This window comes from Carcharodon carcharias (genome assembly GCF_017639515.1).
Source record: "Carcharodon carcharias isolate sCarCar2 chromosome 29 unlocalized genomic scaffold, sCarCar2.pri SUPER_29_unloc_3, whole genome shotgun sequence".
NCBI lineage: Eukaryota > Metazoa > Chordata > Chondrichthyes > Lamniformes > Lamnidae > Carcharodon > Carcharodon carcharias.
Genome location: NW_024470676.1, coordinates 1,620,955 through 1,642,555, shown reverse-complemented (window position 1 = coordinate 1,642,555; position 21,601 = coordinate 1,620,955). Strand labels below are relative to the sequence as shown.

Genomic DNA, 21,601 nt, shown 5'->3' with positions numbered 1-21,601 from the left:
TCTCTGCAACCTCTTCCAGCCCCTACAACCCTCCCTATCTCTGTAACGTCCTCCAGCCCCTGCAACCCTCCCTTTCTCTGTAACCTCCTCCAGCCCCTAAAACCCTCCCTATATCTGTAACCTCCTCCAGCCACTGCAACCCTCCTTCTCTGTAATCTCCTCCAGCCCCTACAAACCTCCCTATCTCTGTAACCCCCTCCAAATCCTACAACCCTCCCTATCTCTGTAGCCTCCTCCATCTCCTACAACCCTCCGAGATCTCTGTGCTGCTCCAATTCCTGCTTCTTGAGCATCGCCTGATTCCCATCGCTCCACCAGTGGAGAAGCCTTCAACTGCCTGGGGCCTAAGCTCTGGAATTCCCTCCCTCAATCCCATTGCGCCTCTTTCTTTCTCTCTCCTGATTTAAGACGCTCCTTAAAACCAACCAATTTGACAGGGCTTTGGGTTGCCTGCCCCAATATCTCCCTACGTGGCTCGGGATCAAACTGAGTTGGGTAATCACTCCTGGTAAGTGCCTCAGGGCAGTTAACCCTATTAAACGTGCGATATAAGCGCCAGTCGCTATTGTCGATAACCAAATCCCTTGTGAGCCGTCGTGAAACACAAATAGGTCTGGATGAGAGGCGGCTGAAGGAAACATTCGTACCATCTTTATTAGGCAACAATCTGCAACTCGCTCTGCATCAACCAACAGGGCCGGAAACAAAAAGAGAACCAACCTTTCAAAACACAACGTTGCAACCGGAGAGGTAAAGAACGAGGGAGTGCGAACGAGGGAGGGAGAGGAACAAGTAGGACCTAAGGGGTGGGGGGGTTGGGGGGGTGGTGGGGAGAAAAGGAGAATGAGGCAGCGGTTTCGGTGAAGTGGAAAAGGCCGTCACGAGGCGGCTGCAGGCGTCCAGCTTCGGGCCGAGGGGTCGAGTCGCTCCGGCCGTTCGTTTACTCCTCAGGACGTGCACATCAGCATTGGGGGGTGGGAGGAGTCGCTGCCGTTCATGTGGGGCGTTCTGTTGCCCACGGTCGGGACCTGTGACGTCTCACTCAGCATGGCTCCGCTCTGTCTTAATTCAGGCACAGCACTAGAGAGAGAGAGAGAGAGGGAAGCGGGTGAGGGAAAGGACAGATTAAAGATCGGGAGAGCAGGCATTGCCCCCCGCGGAGGAAACCTGCTTGGCGCAGGGGTACAAAGCATCAAAGGCAGTGGGGCAGGCTATTCAGCCCATCAGATCCATGCCGGCGTTCATTCCCCATTCGAACATCGCCCCATTCAACTCTAACAGCCGAGGCCTGGATTCCTTTCTACCCCGTGTGTTTATCCAGCTTCCCCCTTGAATGTATCTGTACTCTTCCCTGCACCCACCCACCCACCATGGTCCCTTATGCCAGCCATCACCCTGCCACCCCATTCAAGTTAAGGCACCTTCCTACCCATTCACCCACCGTGCACTGTGCATAGAACCAATGCAACCTATAATGACAGTAGGATGTGTAAAAAAAAAAAAGGCTTTTATAAAAATCGTTCGTTGATAACATTTCACTTGCTTCAAAAAACTCATTTTTCCTACAGGACAATAAAAGTGCCAATCATCAAGACCCTTCAAAGTATCAATAGCTGAAACAGCAAGCACTTGAAACCTCTTAACCTTGTGCAAATAAACATTGCGAAATTGACAACAGGGGTCAGAGATCCAGAGCTGTCACAATCAAACAATGTTTTTCCTGGGGTTTAGGTACGTCAGTGCTCTAATGGATCTGTGGACTCCAAACCAAGCCTCATTACGTATCCTTGGCTGAGAGTTGGGCAATCCAATAGAGTTCTTTCTCCCTCCCCACTCTCTGGGTAACGAGGTTTCTCCTGATTTCCCCATTGGATTTATTAGCGACTATCTGATATTGACGGCCCTTGGTTCTGGTCTCGTCCCCACAAGTGGAAACATTTTCTATCACGTCTGCCATACCGAAATCTCTCTATAGGTTTTGACGACCTGGATCACGTTGTAGCACTGTACCATTTCGGTGGTAGCTTCTTTCTGTTTACTCAGTCCCCATTCTCGGCTTCTCAAGTTCCTGGAGCCTAGCTGGCTCCTTCTGAAGGTGATGGGTGGCAGGTTCTGGACAGGGGAGGGAGGGTGGTGGTGGGGGGGGTGGTGGTGCGGAAGGAGCATCAGTCGTGTGGGAGTTGATCACACTGACTCCCGGCCCATGCCTCAACCCAGCGACCCGGCGCGATACGTTGGTCGAGAGAGCAGGTGATGTCGGGTGTTTCTAAGCACGAACGCAGGAAGGAAGGGGACTGGGTCTGGGTCACCCCTCGAGTAACGTGCGCACCCACTCCCAGGGAGGGAAAGCGAGAGGACATCCGATTGCTTCCCCAACCCTCCCCCCCACCCCCCCTCCCCCTCCCGGGACCGCCACTGATACCCCCTGTCACCGTTTCCACCGTCTGGGAAATCTGAACCGCTCGCCACTCACCAATTAAAGCTTCCTGGGCAAAGTATTTGACGTCCATGTCTTGGTCCCGGCTCAGTTTGTCGAGTATGGGCTTAATCTCGTTATTCAAGGGGCTGAAGGGAAACAGGAAGCGAGGGAGGAAACAGTTAATCAGACTGAAAACAGGGAAACACCCCAGGCTCTCGCTGACACTGTTCGCTGTCACAACCTGCACGCCCCCGCAAACCGAATGTTCCCTCAGAGGTCACGCGGGAGCTGGTGTGTCAAACCCGGCAAACGCCAGCAGGATTCTAATGAAGAGTCCTGTCGGAGCCGGGACACTAACTCTGATCCCCACCCACAGACGCTGCCCGGCCTGCTGAGTTTTTCCAGCGTTTTCTGCTTTTATTGCAGATGTTCCAGCGTCCGCGGTGTTCTGTCACCACTAAACGCGAGATTGCGTTTCTCCAGTGCCTTTTCCGCACCTCAGGGCGTTCCAAAGCGTTCCACGGCCAATGAAGATTTTTGTTTTTGGGAGCGTGGTCACTGTGGTCATGTAGGCCACCCAGCAGTCAACTTGCGCGCAGCAAGATCCCACAAACAGCAATGTAATAATGACCCTATCATCTACTTTTTTAGTGATGTTGGTTGAGGGGTAAATATTGGCCCCAGCACACCGGGGAGACCTTCCCCCATTCTTCTTCCAAATAGTGGCTTTCGGATTGTTTACACCCATCTGAGAGGGCAGACGGAGGCCTTGGTTTAATGTCTTATTTGAAAGGCGGGGTCATCAGCAGTGTAGCACTCCCTCAGTACTGACCCTCCGACAGTGCAGCACTCCCTCAACACTGACCCTCCGACAGTGCAGCACCACCTCAGCACTGACCCTCCGACAGTGCAGCACTCCCTCAGCACTGACCCTCCGACAGTGCAGCACTCCCTCAGCACTCACCCTCCGACAGTGCAGCACCACCTCAGCACTGACCCTCCGACAGTGCAGCACTCCCTCAGTACTGACCCTCCGACAGTGCAGCACTCCCTCAGTACTGACCCTCCGACAGTGCAGCACTCCCTCAGCACTCACCCTCCGACAGTGCAGCACTCCCTCAGCACTGACCCCCCCCCGACAGTGCAGCACTCCCTCAGCACTGACCCCCCCCCGACAGTGCAGCACTCCCTCAGCACTGACCCCCCCCCGACAGTGCAGCACTCCCTCAGTACTGACCCTCCGACAGTGCAGCACTCCCTCAGTACTGACCCTCCGACAGTGCAGCACTCCCTCAGTACTGACCCTCCGACAGTGCAGCACTCCCTCAGTACTGACCCTCCGACAGTGCAGCACTCCCTCAGTACTGACCCTCCGACAGTGCAGCACTCCCTCAGTACTGACCCTCTGACAGTGCAGCACTCCCTCATTACTGACCCTCCGACAGTGCAGCACTCCCTCAGCACTCACCCTCCGACAGTGCAGCACTCCCTCAGCACTCACCCTCCGACAGTGCAGCACTCCCTCAGCACTGACCCCCCCCCGACAGTGCAGCACTCCCTCAGCACTGACCCCCCCCCGACAGTGCAGCACTCCCTCAGCACTGACCCTCCGACAGGGCAGCGCTCCCTCTGCAGTGACCCTCCGACATGGGGGTTGGTGCTGTTAAGCATCTCAGGCTCTTCCCAGTTGAGATGATTGTGGCCTTGCTCCGTATTATTGGGGAGCAGAGCTGAGGAAGCTTCGTGATGCGGGGGGGGTGGGGGGGGGGAAATTGGAGCTGGTGCGAGCTCAGGCATGGGGGGGCAGCAAAGATTGGGACCTGCTGAGGTGGAGGAAGAGCAGAAGACAGGCGGCCGGTGGGGAGGGGGAGGGGGAGGAGGGCACTGCAATCGTCACCATCGGGGCCTTGGTCGACTCGCCAACTTGAGGGCACTGCCTCCAACTCCTAGAGCACGGGAGAGGTGGGCTAACCTAAAGCCGGCTGGCCTGTGCTGCTCAGTTCTACGTTCAACAACGCCTCGGAGGCTTGGTGCGGCTCGGGGCAGTGTCCTTGCACGATCAGGTTCGACACCGTAACGGGCGAGGGAGTTCTGCGCTCTCTGCACAGGGGGTAATGGACGAATGATCCCGGCAGGCCCTCTGGGCACACGGCCTCAAATCCCACTGGGGTTGCGGGGGGGGGGTGGGGGGCTGCTGTTTTGGGATTTAAATCCAAGCAATAAATCTGGAATGGAGGGCGAGTCTCGGTGGGGGTGACCGTGACAGCCACGGCCGACGGTCGTGAAAACCCAGCTGGTTCGCACCCCCGCCCCCTTCAGGGAGGGGAAGTCTGCCGCCCTTACCCTGGGCCTGGCCGACACGTGACTCCCGGGCGACAGCAGCGTGGCTGGCTCTTAGCTGGCCCTCTGGATGGGCTGAGCAAGCCACCGCCCGGTCCGAGGGCCGGTCAGGGACGGGGCAACAAGCCCCGGCCTCGCCAGTGGCGCCCACGCCCCGTGGAGTAACGGAACGAGCGAAAGGAAAAACGCCAGGACATCGGGGGAGCCGGTGTCAATTCTTCCCTGATCGATTCGTTCGGTCACGGGGAGGTGGCGCACCGTCGGCCATCCCCAACTGCCCTCGGACTGGGCAACGGCCTGCCCGGCCGCTGCGGAGGGGTCTGAAGTCGCCCGTCGGGCAGATTCCCCTCCCCGGAGGGAGGTCAGTGGTGACCCAGGCGGGTTTCCGTGGCAAGTGGCGGGCGATGGTTGCGGGGGTCTCAATTCCGGACTTATTAGCTGAATTTAAATTCCACCAGCCGCCGCGGTGGGATTTTAACCCATTCAGCCGGATTCGCCCGGGTTACTCACCCAGCGACGCTCCCACGACACCACCATCTCCCCCCTCCCATCACCCCACCCCCCCCCACCCCCCCAACTACAGCTACCCTTATTTATCGTTCCTAACATGTCGCCGAGAAACAGCGTGCTTAATGACGGGGGAGAGTGGGGGGGTGGGTGGTCGCTCAAAAAGAGGAATTCAATAGGAAGGAGCTGTCAATTCATGGCAGCCTCGAGACTCTAAGACTCTCCTTTTCAACTCGTCCTGTTATCTGAAGCAGTCCTGGGATTGCTTATTGACAACCCCTTCACCAGCCGCTCAAAAAAACTCTTGCCGGGTTCCAAGGGGCCTTTTGGTTTTTCTCCTTTTAAAAACCAGAAAGGAAAAATTTGCCCTTGCCCGCCCCCTTGGCCAGATTTGAACGGTTGGAGTTGAGGGAGATCGGTATCTGGTCCTGAAATCACTCCGGTTTTGACTTCGGTAAACTGAAGGGAAGTCCCCCATCTTCAACTTGAGGAGGAGCCCAGCAACCGAACAGGAAGACACCGAGTCATTGGCTGGTGCGTCCTCCATGGCAACGCGTCTGCCAATCAGAGGCCACCTGCCAATCAATCGGCACTCTCTTCTCAGGCGGTGTAAATTGTTGTTCGCTTTGAGGTTGGGTATTCTCGCGGTTCTGCCCTGATGATGTTCAAGATGAAAAGCTTTGACGGAATGTCCCCTCTCGTCAACAATACCGGAGTCCCGTACCACCCAAATGACTACGTGTACGCTAAATGGTAACGTGGATTCGGCTCCGGTGTCCAGGCTTGTGGACGAGCGAGTCTTTTTCACGCGGCGCCTGTTTGGGATCTGGATCGCACTGCCTCAGGTTTGTGGGGGAGGCAGATTCAATGGTGGCTTTCGGAGAGGGAATTGGGTTATTGTCCCCAAAATGGAAAACCGTTGGGGGAGGGGCTACGGGAGGAAAAAGTGGAAGGGTGGGTTGCTGAGTTGCTCCTTCAGAGGGCCAGCACAGGCACGCAGGCCAAATGGCCTCCGCCTGTTCTGCCAACCGTACAATGATTCTATGCCTGTGACTGAACACGTGTAGTCACCAACACAGTAACCGCGCTAAAGTGATAACGGAGGGCAGCTTTACCCGGTGAACACGTTATCGCGGGGTGGGGAGGGGGGCATAAGCGGGAATGTCTGTCTCGGTGCCGGTTAGGAGCAGCCCACTTGCCTGTAGTCCAGGACAGGCCCGATCCTCTGCAGCGTCTTGGCCACGTTGAAACGCACATTCGCCACCGGGTCACTCCCCATCCGCAGGACGGTGGGCAGCATGATTTTGGTCGTGATGTCCTTTCCACACACGTCGTACAGAACCTGGAGGGAGGGAGGAGGGAGGATGGTGGGGGTGGGGGAGGGGAGGGGAGGGGGGGAGGGGAGGGGTGGTGGTGTGGGGGGAGGTGGTGATGAGGGGGAGGGGGAGGGGTGGTGGTGTGGGGGATGGGGGGAGGTAGTGGTGTGGGGGAGGGGGGGTAGTGGTGTGGGGTGGGGGGGAGGTAGTGGTGTGGGGGAGTGGGGGAGGTGGTGGTGTGGGGGAGGGGGAGGTGGTGGTGTGGGGGAGGGGGAGAGGTGGTGGTGTGGGGGAGGGGGAGAGGTGGTGGTGTGGGGGAGGGGGAGAGGTAGTGGTGTGGGGGAGTGGGGGAGGTGGTGGTGTGGGGGAGGGGGAGAGGTGGTGGTGTGGGGGAGGGGGAGAGGTGGTGGTGTGGGGGAGGGGGAGAGGTGGTGGTGTGGGGGAGGGGGAGAGGTGGTGGTGTGGGGGAGGGGGAGAGGTGGTGGTGTGGGGGAGGGGGAGAGGTGGTGGTGTGGGGGAGGGGGAGAGGTGGTGGTGTGGGGGAGGGGGAGAGGTGGTGGTGTGGGGGAGGGGGAGAGGTGGTGGTGTGGGGGAGGGGGAGAGGTGGTGGTGTGGGGGAGGGGGAGAGGTGGTGGTGTGGGGGAGGGGGAGAGGTGGTGGTGTGGGGGAGGGGGAGAGGTGGTGGTGTGGGGGAGGGGGAGAGGTGGTGGTGTGGGGGAGGGGGAGAGGTGGTGGTGTGGGGGAGGGGGAGAGGTGGTGGTGTGGGGGAGGGGGAGAGGTGGTGGTGTGGGGGAGGGGGAGAGGTGGTGGTGTGGGGGAGGGGGAGAGGTGGTGGTGTGGGGGAGGGGGAGGTGGTGGTGTGGGGGAGGGGGGAGGTAGTGGTGTGGGGGAGTGGGGGAGGTGGTGGTGTGGGGGAGGGGGGGGGAGGTGGTGTGGGGGTGGGTGGGGGAGCGGGTGGGGGTGGGGTGAGGGTGTGGGGGTGGGGGTGGGTGGGGTGAGGGGGTGGGGGTGGGTGGGTGGGGGAGCGGGTGGGGGTGGGGTGAGGGTGTGGGGGTGGGGGTGGGTGGGGTGAGGTGGTGGTGTGGGGGTGGGTGGGGGAGCGGGTGGGGGTGGGGTGAGGGTGTGGGGGTGGGTTGAGGGTGTGCGGGTGAGTGGGAGGGGAGGGGGGAGGGGAGGCGTGGGGGTGCGGACAGGGGGAGGGAGGAGAATTAGAGCTACACAGGAAGATCCCGCGCTGGTTCGGGACGTCGCCGCGCAGCTTCCTCCAGCGATGTCCCTGCGGTGACCTCAGAAACACGGCCCAGCCAGATCCCAGAAACAGCAGCGGATTTCCACTGACACCCCTGTTCCCTCACAATAACCCTCCCTGCTGGGAGGCGTGGGGTCTTTAACCCCCCCCAGCCCTGGGTGGTGGGGGTGCGGCGGAACACAGAATTAATTACCTCTGAAAGACAGCACCCCCCACTCTTAGGAATTGGCGACAAAATAAAAAAATCCGAGGGTAAATCTCAAATGGAGGTGAAGGATCCCGGGGAGAGAGTGAGAGAGACGGGGAGAGAGTGAGAGAGACGGGGAGAGAGTGAGAGAGACGGGGAGAGAGAGAGACGGGGAGAGGGAGAGAGATGGAGAGAGAGAGACAGAGAGAGAGAGAGAGACAGTGAGAGAGAGACTGCGAGAGAGAGAGAGAGACAGTGAGAGAGAGAGAGACAGCGAGAGAGAGAGAGCGAGAATGCGAGAGAGTGTGAGAGAGATGGAGAGAGAGCAGGCAGAAACAGAGGGACAAGGAGAGAGAGAGAAATGGAGGTGAAGGAACAACAGCATGTGCGGAGTTTGGGCAGAGGGGTTTCGCTCAGAATCCTGGGACCAATATTTATGCCTCAAACTACGTCGCTGTAAAGATCCGGTTCATTGTCAGGTTGCCGTTTCTGGGATCTTGCTGTGCGCAATTCGGCTGCCGCGTTTCCTACATGACAACAGTGACCTCGCTTCAAGGCACTGGCAGCATTTTGGGACAACGAGAGGATGTTTACTCTGCATTGCCGGCCTGGATCGCCGGGTCACAGCTTGAGGGGAGGAGAGAAAAGACAAAGACACAGAGAGAGAGAGATAGAGAGAGAGAGACATGGAGAGGGACAGGAAGAGACAAAGAATCAGAGAGAGAGAGACAGACGGAGAAACAGAGGGGGAGACAGTGGTGGGGAGATAGAGAGAGAGAGGCAGAGAGATAGAGAGAGAGTGAGAGAGAGTGAGAGGCGGGGAGGGGGAGACGGGTAGGGGGAGACGGGGAGAGGGAGAGAGGGGGAGGGAGAGGGGGGAGGGAGAGAGGGGGAGGGAGAGAGGGGGAGGGAGTGAGGGGGAGGGAGTGAGGGGGAGAGAGAGACGGGGAGAGAAAGAGAGACGGGGAGAGAGAGAGAGACGGGGGGAGAGAGAGAGTCGGGGGGAGAGAGAGAGTCGGGGGGGAGAGAGAGAGACAGGGAGAGAGAGAGACGGGGAGAGAGAGAGACGGGGGAGGGAGAGAGACGGGGGAGGGAGAGAGACGGGGGAGGGAGAGAGACGGGGGAGGGAGAGAGACGGGGGAGGGAGAGAGACGGGGGAGGGAGAGAGACGGGGAGAGAATAAGAGAGACGGGGAGAGAGTGAGAGAGACGGGGAGAGAGTGAGAGAGACGGGGAGAGAGACGGGGAGGGAGAGAGACGGGGGAGGGAGAGAGACGGGGGAGGGAGAGAGACGGGGGAGGGAGAGAGACGGGGGAGGGAGAGAGACGGGGAGAGAATAAGAGAGACGGGGAGAGAGTGAGAGAGACGGGGAGAGAGTGAGAGAGACGGGGAGAGAGTGAGAGAGACGGGGAGAGAGAGAGACGGGGAGAGGGAGAGAGATGGAGAGAGAGAGACAGAGAGAGAGAGAGAGAGAGACAGTGAGAGAGAGACTGCGAGAGAGAGAGACAGCGAGAGAGAGAGAGAGACAGTGAGAGAGAGAGAGACAGCGAGAGAGAGAGAGCGAGAATGCGAGAGAGTGTGAGAGAGATGGAGAGAGAGGGGGGACGGGGAGAGGGAAAGAGAGACAGAGAGAGAAGACATACAGGGATAGGCAGAAAGAGAGATACAGAGGCAGAGAGCGAGATAGAGACAAAGCGAGATACAAGAGCAGACAGACAGAGGCAGAGAGAGGGAGATATAGAGACAGACAGAGAGAGAGAGAGAAAGATAGGGACAGAGAGGCAGGCAGTGAAAGACAGAGAGCAATAGAGGCAGAGAGAGAGGGAGAGAGAGAGGTACAGGGACAGAGACAGAGAGTAGGAGAGACAAGAGAGTGGGAGAGAAAAGGGAGTGAGAAAGGGAGACAGAGAGATGGAGACAGAGATGGACAGAGAGAGAGAGACACAGCGAGAGACAAAGAAACAGAGAGACAGAGAGAGAGAGATTGAAAGAGAGAGAGAGGGAGACAGAGATGGACAGAGAGAGAGAGAGACAGAAAAAGACAAAGAAACAGAGAGACAGAGAGAGAGATTGAAACAGAGAGAGAGAGGGAGACAGAGATGGAGACAGAGAGAGAGAGACACAGAAAAAAAAAAGAAACAGAGAGACAGAGAGAGAGAGAGAGAGATTGAAACAGAGAGAGAGACAGAGGGAGAACGAGAGATAGAAACAGAGAGAGAGATGGGGGAGACAGTGTTAAACCATTAAACCATGGCTCCCTCTAGTGGTTGCAAGTAGGATGCTGGACTTTTTAAAATTCATTCACGAGATGAGTGTCTTTGGCAAGGCCAACAGTTGTTGCCCATCCCTAATTGCCCTTGAGAAGGTGCTGATGAGCTGCCTCCTTCAACTGCTGTACCCCATGTGGCGTAGGAACACCCACCGTGCTGTTAGAGAGAGAGTTCCAGGATTTTGTCCCAGCGACAGTGAAGGAGCGGTGATATATTTCCAAGTCAGGATGGTGAGTGACTTGGAGGGGAACTTCCAGGTGGTGGTGTTCCCCATGTGTCTGCTGCCCTTGTCCTTCTAGATGGTAGTGGTCGTGGGTTTGGAAGGTGCTGTCGAAGGAGCCTTGCTGAGTTGCTGCAGTGCATCTTGTAGATGGTACACACACTGCTGCCACTGTGCGTCGGTGGGGGAGAGGGTGAATGTTTGTGGATGGGGTGTCGATCAAGCGGGGCTGCTTTGTCCCGGATGGTTTCAAGCCTCTCGAGTGTTGTGGGAGCTGCACTCATCCAGGGCAAGTGGAGAGTATTCCATCATACTCCTGACCTGTGCCTTGTAGATAGTGGACAGACATTGGGGGTGGGGAAGTCAGGAGATGAGTTACTCTGTGCAGGGTTCTTGGCCTCTGACCTGCTCTTGCAGCCACAGTCATGAAATGGCTAGTCCAGTCCAGCTTCTGGTCAATGGTAACCCACCAGGACGTTGACGGTTTTGGAAGGATATATTTGCAGCGACAGGCCATTTCTTTCACTTGCTGCCTAGTACCCACAAGGTTCTGGAACGCTCCTAGCAGATTGGGGGGGGGTTAGAAAATGTAACCCCGCTGTTCAAGAGCAGAAGGAGAGAGAAAACAGTGCAGCCTAACATCAGCTGCTGTGAAAAAATAAGGCTGGGTTCTGTTACTGAGGATGTGGTGAGAGGTCACAGAGATTCAGAGCACGATTAGACACAGTCAACTTGGTTTCTGAAAGGAAGCTGTGGTTGAGAAATCGGTTTGAGGGTTTTGGAGAGTTATCATTAACCGAGTCAATAAAAGGGTGAACTGGCAGATGTGGTCTCTCGATTTTCAGAAGTCATTTGAGCAGGCGCTGCAGAGAAGTTTAAATGGGGCTCGGGGGATCGGGAGGACAGTGGGAGCGCGGCAATGTCACTGGGCTAATGCTCTGGGGGGGGGGGGGGGGGGGCCGTGGGTTCGAATCCCGCCAGGGCAGCTGGTGGGATTTAAACTCACTGAACAAAATCGGGAATTGAAATCCGGTCTCAGCGACGGTGACCGCGAAACTGTCGTCGACTGCTGAAAAAAAAAACCCATCTGGGTCACTAATGTCTCCTTTGGGGAGGGGAAATCTGCCTCCCTTACCCGGTCTGGCCTACAACGTGGCTTCCCAGACCCCACGGCGAGGTGGTCGACTCCTATCCGCCCCTCTGCAAGGGCCGAGCGAGACCCCTCCTTTGTGCCGCACCGTTATCGGGGGGGGGGGGGGTAATGGAGCCCGCGGACGAGGGTGGTGGGAGATGGTGGGGGGGGGGGGGGGGGCAACAGTCCAGCCTGTAGCAGAGACTTACGTTGACACAGAAGAGAGTGGTCATCCTGTGCAGGTAGTTGGGGTTGCTGGACATGGCTAGAACCTTGGGGATGATGGTGTTCTGGGCCCAAACCTTGCCGAACTTCTGGGTGAGCTTCTTCAGGTTGTTAGTGGCCGCCTCGCGAATGGCGTAGACTGAAGGTGGAGCGGGGTTGGGGGGGGTGAGGTGGGGGTTGGTGGGGGGAGAGGGGGTGGAGAGGTCGGGGGGAGAAAAGGAAAAGGTCACAAACCAAGCTGGAAAAATCTCCACCCAGAACCACTGCCTGGCAGCCCTGTACCACTCTCGTCAGCACAGCCCCTCACCTAGCGACAGCCCTTCATAATATTCCTTAGTGACACCACGCAAGGTAACTGAGTTCTAACGTTGCACCTAATCTCTAACACATCGGGTCCACAGCACAGAAACAGGCCATTCGGCCCATCTGCTCCGTGCTGGTGTTTCTGCTCCACACGAGCCTCCCCCCACCTCCTCTTCATCTCACCCCCATCCCCATGTTCCTTCTATTCCTCTCTCCCTCACGTGTTTATCCAGCTTCCCCGTTAAATACATCGACACTATTCCACTCCACCACTCCCTGTGGGAGCGAGTTCCACATTCTCCCCACTCTCTGGGTAAAGACGTTTCTCCTGAATTCCCCCATTGGATTTATTAGTGACGATCTTATATCGATGGCCCCTGGTTCAGGCCTTCCGCCCCCTCAAATAGAAACACCTTCTCTACGTCCACCCTATCAAAACGACCGCCCCCACCCTCACCCTCCCCCTCCCCCTCCCCTCCCCACCGGCCACTTCGTCACTTTGATCAAGGAAGCGTTACGAGTGCAACTGGAAATACTTCCCTTCAGCTGCAGGGAGCTGGGGAGAGATGAAGATCAGGCAGCTTAGACAGGGTCGCAGTCTAAAAAGGTAAAGGGACAGCAAAAGACTGAACACAGGAGCATGTTGCAGCTTCTGATAAAACGGCACAACACAGCGATTTGAGCAATTACTCTGCCAGGGACTGCAGTGCAATAAAATGCCGCGTGGAACACCTGGGTGCAGTTTTGGTCTCCTTACTTAAGCAAGGATATACTCGTATCGGAGGCGGCACAGCTGAGGTTCAGTAAATTGGTTCCTGGGGATAAGGGGGTTGTCCTGTGATGAGAAGCTGCGTAAATTGGGGTCTATACACTCTGGAGTTTAGAAGAACCAACAATATTCTGAAGGGGCTCGAGAGGGTGGATGCGGAGAGATTGTTTCCGCTGGTCGGGGGGCTCAAACACACTGGGCGAGGCAGGGGGGCACAGTCTCAGGATAAGGGGCCGATCATTTAGGTCTGAGATGAGGAGGAATTTCTTCCCTGAAAGGGTTGTGAATCTTTGGAATTCTCTGCCCCCACCACCCCCACCCGCACCCCCCCCACCCCCAACCGAGGGTTGTGGATGTTTAAGGCTGCAACAGGCAGAATTTCGGTCTCTGAGGGAATTAAGGGATATGGGGAGCGGGCGGGAAACTGGGGTTAAAGCCCAGGATCAACCATGATCGCACTGAATAGCGGGGCAGGCTTGACGGGTCCTATCCCTTGCGCTCTGGTATTTTGTGTCACATGCCATCGGCTCAGTGACGGGGATTTGCGATGAGGGGAGCTGGAATCAGTCCGTCCTCAGGAACCAGCCCAAGGACCTGGGGCAGCTATTACTGCTGGCCAGTCGTTGCCCCTCTGAGATCAGGCAAAACCGAGAAGCACTGAGAACCACGAGAAGGAGTGTGTAGAGCTTCAAGAGGACTTAGACAGGTTGGTGGAATGGGCGGACAGGTGGCAGGTGAAATTTAATGCAGAGGAGCGTGGACTGATTCATTTTGGTAGGAAGAACATGGAGAGACAGTATAAAATAAGGGTGCAACTCTAAAGGGGGTGCAGGAGTGGAGGGACCTGGGTGTAAATGTCATTGAAGGTGGCAGGACAGGTTGAGAGCGCAGTTAATAAAGCATACAGTATCCTGGGCTTTATTATTAGTGGCACAGAGTACAAGAGCAGGGAGGTTATGTTAAACGTGTATAAAACACTGGTTCATCCTCAAGTGAAGTATTGCGTCTGGTTCTGAGCACCACACTTTAGGGATAATGAGAAGGCTTTAGAGAGAGGGAGTGCAGGAAAGATTCACGAGAATGGTTCCAGGGATGAGGGACTAGGTTGAGAGATTGGAGAAGTTGGGACTGTTCTCCTTGCAGGTTCCAGCCCTTCAGATGCAGATCCCGGTACCTTTCAAATGTGTTGAGCGCTTCACCCTCAATCACCAATTCAGCCATCAATCCAGATGTCCACCGCCCTCTCTCGGGGTGAAGAAGGTTTTTTTTCATGTCCCCTCCAATCACCAAATCTATGCCCCCTGGGAACTGACCTCTCAACGAGGGGAAGCAAGTCTTTCCTGTCTAACGTATCTAGGCCCCTCATAATTCTGTACTCCTCAATTAGGTCACGGCTCAGCCTTCTCTGTTCTAAGGAAAACATCCCCAGCCCAGCCAATCTTTACTCATAGCTGCAATTTTCAAGCCCCGGTAGCATTCTTATAAATCTCCTCTGTACTCCCTACAGAGGAATGATGTCCTTTCTGTAATGTGGTGATCAGAACTGGACACAAAATTCCAGCTGTGGCCTAACCAGCGTTTTATACAGTTCCATCATTACGCCCCTGTTGTGCTCAATACCTCGCCCCATAAAGGAAAACATTCCATATGCCTTCCTTACCACCTTATCCACCTGTCCTGCCACCTTCAGGGACCTGTGGACATGCACTCCAATGTCTCTCACTTCCTCAACCCTTCTCAATATCCTCCCTCCCATTTATCGCGAATTCTCTTGCTTTGTTTGCCCTCCCCCAGTGCATTACCTCGCACTTCTCCGGATTGAATTCCATTTGCCATTCTACCGCCCACTCAACCAAACCGTTGATATCATTCTGGAGTCGACAGTTATCCCCTTCACTACCAACTACACAGCCAGTTTTGTGTCATCTGCAAACTTCCCACTCGTGCCTCCCACCTTTAAGTCTAAATCATTAATATATGGACAACAAACAGCAAGGGACCCAACACTGCCCCCTGTGGAACACCACGGGAAACTGTTTACCATTCGCAAAAACATCCATTGACCATTGCCCTTTGTTTCCCGTCGCTGAGCCAATTTTGGATCCAACTCGCCACCTTCCCCTGTCTCCCTTGGACTTTTACTTTTCTGACCAGTCTGCCATGTGGGGTCTGGTCAAATGCCTGACTGAAATCATGTTGACAACATCCACTGCGCTACCCTCATCAATCCTCCTTGTTATTTCCTCAAAAAATTCGATTAATTTAATAAGGCACGATCTTCCCTGAACAAAACCATGCTGACTATCCCTGACCAATCCGAGTATTTCTAAGTGATAGTTTATCCTGTCTCTCAGGATTGTTTCCAATAATTTGCCCACCACCGAAGTCAGATTGATCGGCCTATCATTTTCTGGCCTATCTCTCGCACCCTTTTTAAATAATGGCACAGCATTCGCCGACCTCCAATCCTCTGGTACCTCATCTGCATCGAGTGAGGATTGGAAAATGATCCTCAGAGCATCCGTGATTTCCTCCCTGGCTTCCTTTAATAGACTGGGATACAGTCCATGAGGCCCTGGTGATTTATCCACCTTCAAGGATGTCAGTCCCTCCAGTACTTCCTCTCTCGCTATGCTTATTGTATCTAATATTTCACACTCCTCCTCTTTAACTAGAATGTCTGCATCCTTACTGAAGATAGAGACAAAGTATCATTGAGAACCCTGCCCACATCTTCTACATCAACCCACAAGTTATCATGTACATCTGATAGGGCCTACCCTTTCCTTAGCTATTCTCTTGCTCTTAATGTGCAAGTGTTTTGTGACTGTTATAAGCTTTCTTTTTATGCTTTACTCACCCTGTATGCTTCTGGATAACCAGGGGGCTCTAGATTTAGCAGTACCACCCTTTTAATTTGTGGGGAAATGTTTACACTGTGCCCGTAGAATCTCGCTTTTGAGCGCCTGAGAGTGTGGTGGAAGCAGACTCAATCAAGGATTTCAAAAGGGAATTGGATCATTATCTGAAGAGGCAAAATTTACAGGGTTACAGGGAGAAGGTGGGGGAGTGAGACCAGCTGAGAGCCAGCAGACACAAACGGGCCGACTGGTCTCTTTCTGTGCTGTGACCATGGCCTCCTTCAGTGCTGTAAGGTATGAGTGTACATATAGCATATAAAATAGGAGCAGAAGTAGGCCATTCGGCCCCTTGAGCCTGCTCTGCCATTCAATAAGATTATGGCTGATCTGTTTGCGTTTCGAATTCCACATTCCTATCCACACCCAATAACACCCCTACCTGGAAGTTCCCCCACAAACCATTCACCACCCTGACTTGGAAATATATCGGCCGTTCCTTCCCTGTCGCTGGGTCAAAATCCTGGAACTCCCTCCCTAGCAGCACTGTGGGTGTACCTACACCACATGGACTGCAGCGGGTCAAGAAGGCAGCTCACCCCCACCTTCTCAAGGGGCAATTAGGGATGGGCAATAAATGCTGGGCCCAGCCAGCGATGCCCACATCCTGTAAATTATTTTTTTTTTATAAAATTCCTTTGCCTAACAAAAATCTATCGACTCCGCCTTAAACATATTCAGTGGCCCCCACCTCCAGCGCCTTCTGAGACAGAGAGTTCCAAAGTCACACAACCCTCTGAGAGAAAAAAATTCTCCTCAACTGTGTCCCATAAGGGCGACCCCTAATTTTAAACCGGTGCCCCCTAGTTCTGGACTCACCCACAAGAGGAAACATCCTTTCCACATCCACCTTGTCAAGGCCTTTCAGGATCTCGTACACTTCAATCAGATCACCCCTCACTCTTCTAAACCCCAGTGGAAACAAGCCCAGTCTGTCCAACCTACCCTCATAAGACAACCTGCTCGTTCCAGGTGTCAATCTAGAAAACCTCCTCTGAACTGCTCCCAACGCATCTACATCCTTCCTTAAATAAGGAGACCAAAACCACGCACAGTATGCGAGGTGCAGTCTCACCAATGCCCTGTATAACTGAAGCATAACATCCTTACTTTTATGTTCAATCCCTCTCGTAATAAAGGATAGCATTCCATTCGCCTTCCTGGTGACACGCTGAACCTGCAGACTAACTTTGTGTGACTCATGCACGAGAGCACTCAGATCCCTCTGCAGCTCGGAGTTGCGCAGCCGTTCTCCGTTTAAGTAACACTCTGCTTTTACATTTTATGAACCATCGCCTCCTTCTGTGCTGTAACCATTCTATGATTACAGGAGCCTGAGGCAAAAGCTCCCTCACAAGGTGGCTGCCTCTTAAATTAAACCGTACAACACTTATAGAAACGATGGTGACAAGGATATAGTAAGTGGATGACGCTGGTTCCCGTCCTTACCGTGATCTACCAGCCAGGCCATGCAGATCGCGTTTAACTTCTCATTGAAGAACTCAACACCCTGTGGAGGCAAAGGGACAGTTAAAGAGATGTCTAAAGTTGACACTTGTTCACTTCATGCAGCACACAGGTTAAATATCACACTGGCCACGTGTCACTAGCCTCCCAATCACACTGCCAGTCTCTAGCGGCCAAGAGGTCCAAAGCCAAGGCACAGAAGCAGTTCCCTATGTTGCCGCAACAGCTATCCAAATGTCTTTATATATCCATCGGAATTCAAGGAGACCCATTCAGCCCCTTGAGCCTGTTACACAGGAACAGGAGGAGGCCTATTCAGCCCAATTGAGCCTGTTACACAGGAACAGGAGGAGACCCATTCAGCTCCCTTGAGCCTGTTACACAGGATCAGGAGGAGGCCCATTCAGCCCAATCAAGCCTGTTATACAAAAACAAGAGGAGGCCCATTCAGCCCCTTGAGTCTGTTTCCCCCATTCAATGTGATCATGGCTGATGTGCGACCTATCTCCATGCGCCCACCTTTTACTCCTTATCCCTTAATACCTTTGCCTAACAAAAATCTATCAATCTCCCCAATATAATATGAACAATTTGATCTGAGCATCAAATGCCATTTGGGGAAGAGAGTTCCAAACTTCTCCCAGCCTTTGTGTGTAGAAATGTTTCCTAATTTCACTTCTGAAAGGTCAGCCTCTTATTTTTAGACTGCCCCCTTGTCCCAGACTCCCCACAAACAGCGGAAATAGTTTCTATCAACCCTTGTTCTCATTAATATCTTGGTTCAAATCACCCGTTAATCTTCTAAACTCAGAGGAGAACAACTTCCCTTTGAATTCCACTCACTGTTGTAATGTTGGGTAACACAGCAGCCAAATCAAAAAACGGAACTAACTGAGATAACGGCGAGCTTTCTTCACTTGTGTTTTGGATGAGACATTGAACCGAGGCCCCCGTCTGCCCTCTTGGGCGGGTGTGAAAGATCCCACGGCCACTATTTGGAGGAAGAGCAGGGGGGAGTTCTCCCCGGTGTCCTGGGGCCAATATTTAATCCCTCAAACAACATCGCTGGGCACTGGTTAGCCCAAGCAGCTGGTTGGAGTCACACCTAGCATAAAGGAAGACGGTTGGGGTTGTTGCGGGTCAATCATCTCATTCCAGGACATCAGTGCAGGAGTTCCTCAGGGTAGTGTCCTTGGTCCAACCATCTTCAGCTGCTTCATCAACGACCTTCCCTCCATCATAAGGTCAGAAGTAGGGATGTTCGCTGATGATTGCACAATGTTCAGCACCATTTGCAACTCTTTAGATACTGAAGCAGCCCATGTCCAAATGTTGCAAGACCTGGACAATATCCAGGCTTGGGGCTGACAAGTGGCAAGTAACATTCATGCCACACTTGTACCAGACAATGACCTTCTTAAACTAGAGAGAATCCAACCATCTCCCCTTGACATTCAATGGCATTACCATCGCTGAATCCTCCACTATCAACATCCTGGGGACCACCATTGACCAGAAACTGAACTGCATCAGCCACATAAATACTGTATCTACAAGCGTAGGTCAGAGGCTGGGAATCCTGCGGCGTGTAACTCACCTTCTGACTCCCCAAAGCCTGTCCACCATCTACAAGAAAGTCAGGAGTGTGATGGAATACTCCCCACTTGCCTGGATGAGTGCAGCTCCTACAACACTCAAGAAGCTCGACACCATCCAGGACAAAGCAGCCCCGCTTGATTGGCACCCCATCCGCAAACATTCACTCCCTCCACTACCGACGCACAGTAGCAGCAGCGTGTGTACCATCTACAAGATGCACCGCAGCAACTCACCAAGGCTCCTTCGACAGCAACTTCCAAAACTGCAATCTCTACCATCTAGAAGGACAAGGGCAGCAGACACATGGGAGCACGATCGCCTGTAAGTTCCCCTCCAAGACATTCACCATCCTGACTTGGAAAATATTGGCCGTTCCTGCACTGTGACTGGGTCAAAATCCTGGAACTCCCTCCCTAACAGCGCTGTGGGTGTACCTACAAAACATGGACTGCAGAGGTTCAAGAAGGCAGCTCACCACCACCTTCTCAAGGGGCAATTAGGGATGGGCAATAAATGCTGGGCCCAGCCAGCGAAGCCCACATCCCCCGAACAAATCAATAGAAACAAAAAAAAAATCAGATGATCTGGGTCATAATCCCCTTGCTATTTTTGGGATCTTGCTGTGCACAAATTGGCTGCCATGTTTCCTACATTACAAAAGTGACCACATTTCATAACAAGTCCTTCATTGGCTGTGAAACACTTTGGGACGTCCAGAGGTGGGGAAAGGAGCTAGAGAAATGCAAGCCTGTCTTTCTCACATGACTAAATCAGGTCACATACTTACCAGCTGTCCCGCTAACAGGGGCATGTACTCGATGATAGCCAATCGCACGCGCCATTTGGCATCTTCTGCCAGCTCGACAATGGCAGGTAGCAGGGACTGTGACAGCTGCCTGATGCCAATCACCTCGTTAACACAGTCCAAGTTAGAAATGATGTTCAGTCGGACCTCTGGGCACTGCAGAGAGTCAGAGAGAGAGAGAGAGTCAGAGAGAGAGAGAAAGGGGGAGGGACAGACAGACAGAGAGACAGGGGGACAGACAGAGTGCATTGAGAAAGAGAGAGCGTGCAAAGAGAGACAGAGTTCAGGGAGAGAGAAAGGGAAAGAGACAGAGAGAGGCACACAAGAGTGCAGACAAAGAAAAAGGGGGAGAGAGACGGAGAGAGAGGCCGAGACAGAGGAAGAGACCGAGTGCAGAGGGAGAGAGAGAGAGGGAGAGAGAGAGGGGATGAGATAGAGAGAAAGAGAGACAGAGTGCAGAGTGAGAGAGAAAGAGTGCACTGAGAGTGAAGAGCACACGGCGGGGGGGGTTGGAGAGACACAGAGAGACAGAGGACAAGAGGGGAAAGGGGGAGAGAGACAAAGAGGGAGAAGGGAGAGAGAAAGAGAGAGACAGAGGGGGAGAAGGGAGAGAGAGAGAGACAGAGGGGGAGAAGGGAGAGAGAGAGAGAGAGACAGAGGGAGAGAAGGGAGAGAGAGAGAGGGACAGAGGGGGAAAAGGGAGAGAGAGAGAGAGAGGGACAGAGGGGGATAGGGGTTGAGAGACAGAGGATGAAGAGGGGGAGAAGGACAGTGGGGAGCAGGGGAAAGTAGGAGAGAGAGACAGATGGGGAAGGAGAGAGAGAGCACAGAGAGCGTGGGAGAGACATTGACACCGCAGAAACAGTGAGAGAGGGAGAGACAGAGTGCAGAGAGAACATAAGAAATACAATCAGGCATCGGCCATTCAGCCCCACAAACCTGCTCTGCCATCCAATAAGATGATGGCTGCTCTGACTGTGGCCTTAATCCTACTTTGCAGCCTGACTCCCTGCATAATCCTCGACTCGCTTGTCGATCAGCCATGAGTATATTCAATGACCCAGCCTCCACTGCTCTCTGGGGAAGAGAATTCCAAACTCGGATGACCCTCTGAGAGAGGAAATTCTTCCTCATCTCTGTCTTAAGAGGTCTCCCAAGTGCTAGATTCTCCCACGAGGGGAAATAATATGCTCTTAGCATTATCCTATCAATAGAGGTGGAGAGAGAGGGGGAGAAAGAGAAAAGATGAGAGATGGAGAGAGAGAGAGTGACAGGGAGAGAGAGAGAGACAGGGGAGAGAGAGAGTGACAGGGAGAGAGAGAGAGACAGGGGGAGAGAGAGAGACAGGGGGAGAGAGACAGGGAAGAGAGAGAGAGACAGGGGAGAGAGAGAGACAGGGAGAGAGAGAGAGACAGGGGAGAGAGAGAGAGACAGGGAGAGAGAGAGAGACAGGGGAAAGAGAGAGACAGGGGGAGAGAGAGAGACAGGGGGAGAGAGAGAGACAGGGGGAGAGAGAGAGACAGGGGGAGAGAGAGAGACAGGGGGAGAGAGAGAGACAGGCGGAGAGAGAGAGACAGGCGGAGAGAAAGAGAGCGAGAGAGACAGGGAGGGAGAGAGAGAGAGAGACAGGGAGGGAGAGAGAGAGAGAGACAGGGGAGAGAGCGAGAGAGGCGGGGAGAGTGCGCGAGAGAGGCTGGGAGAGAGCGAGAGAGAGGCGGGGAGAGAGCGAGAGAGGGGCGGGGAGAGAGCGCGAGAGAGGCGGGGAGAGTGCGCGAGAGAGGCGGGGAGAGAGCGAAAGAGGGGCGGGGAGAGAGCGAGAGAGGGGTGGGGAGAGAGCGAGAGAGAGGCGGGGAGAGAGCGAGAGAGAGGCGGGGAG

At 54.4% G+C, this 21,601-nt stretch overlaps 1 protein-coding gene across 2 annotated transcripts in view; it reads right to left on the bottom strand.

Moving 5' to 3' along the window:
- Nucleotides 1-649: 649 nt before the first annotated feature.
- The window catches only part of LOC121274087 (serine/threonine-protein phosphatase 2A 65 kDa regulatory subunit A alpha isoform-like), a 51,891-nt gene continuing 30,939 nt past the window's right edge, over nucleotides 650-21,601 (bottom strand). Inside the window, exons 10-15 of one of the 2 annotated variants that reach the window (XM_041181241.1) lie at nucleotides 19,708-19,881; nucleotides 17,304-17,364; nucleotides 11,849-12,003; nucleotides 6,466-6,608; nucleotides 2,474-2,565; nucleotides 650-1,080 (exon numbers count right to left, since the gene is read on the bottom strand). In XM_041181241.1, the coding sequence (XP_041037175.1) occupies nucleotides 1,064-1,080; nucleotides 2,474-2,565; nucleotides 6,466-6,608; nucleotides 11,849-12,003; nucleotides 17,304-17,364; nucleotides 19,708-19,881 (642 nt within the window). In that variant the 3' untranslated portion in view covers nucleotides 650-1,063. The remainder of the gene's footprint in view (nucleotides 1,081-2,473; nucleotides 2,566-6,465; nucleotides 6,609-11,848; nucleotides 12,004-17,303; nucleotides 17,365-19,707; nucleotides 19,882-21,601) is intronic. The other variant, XM_041181240.1, reaches the window with a different exon arrangement.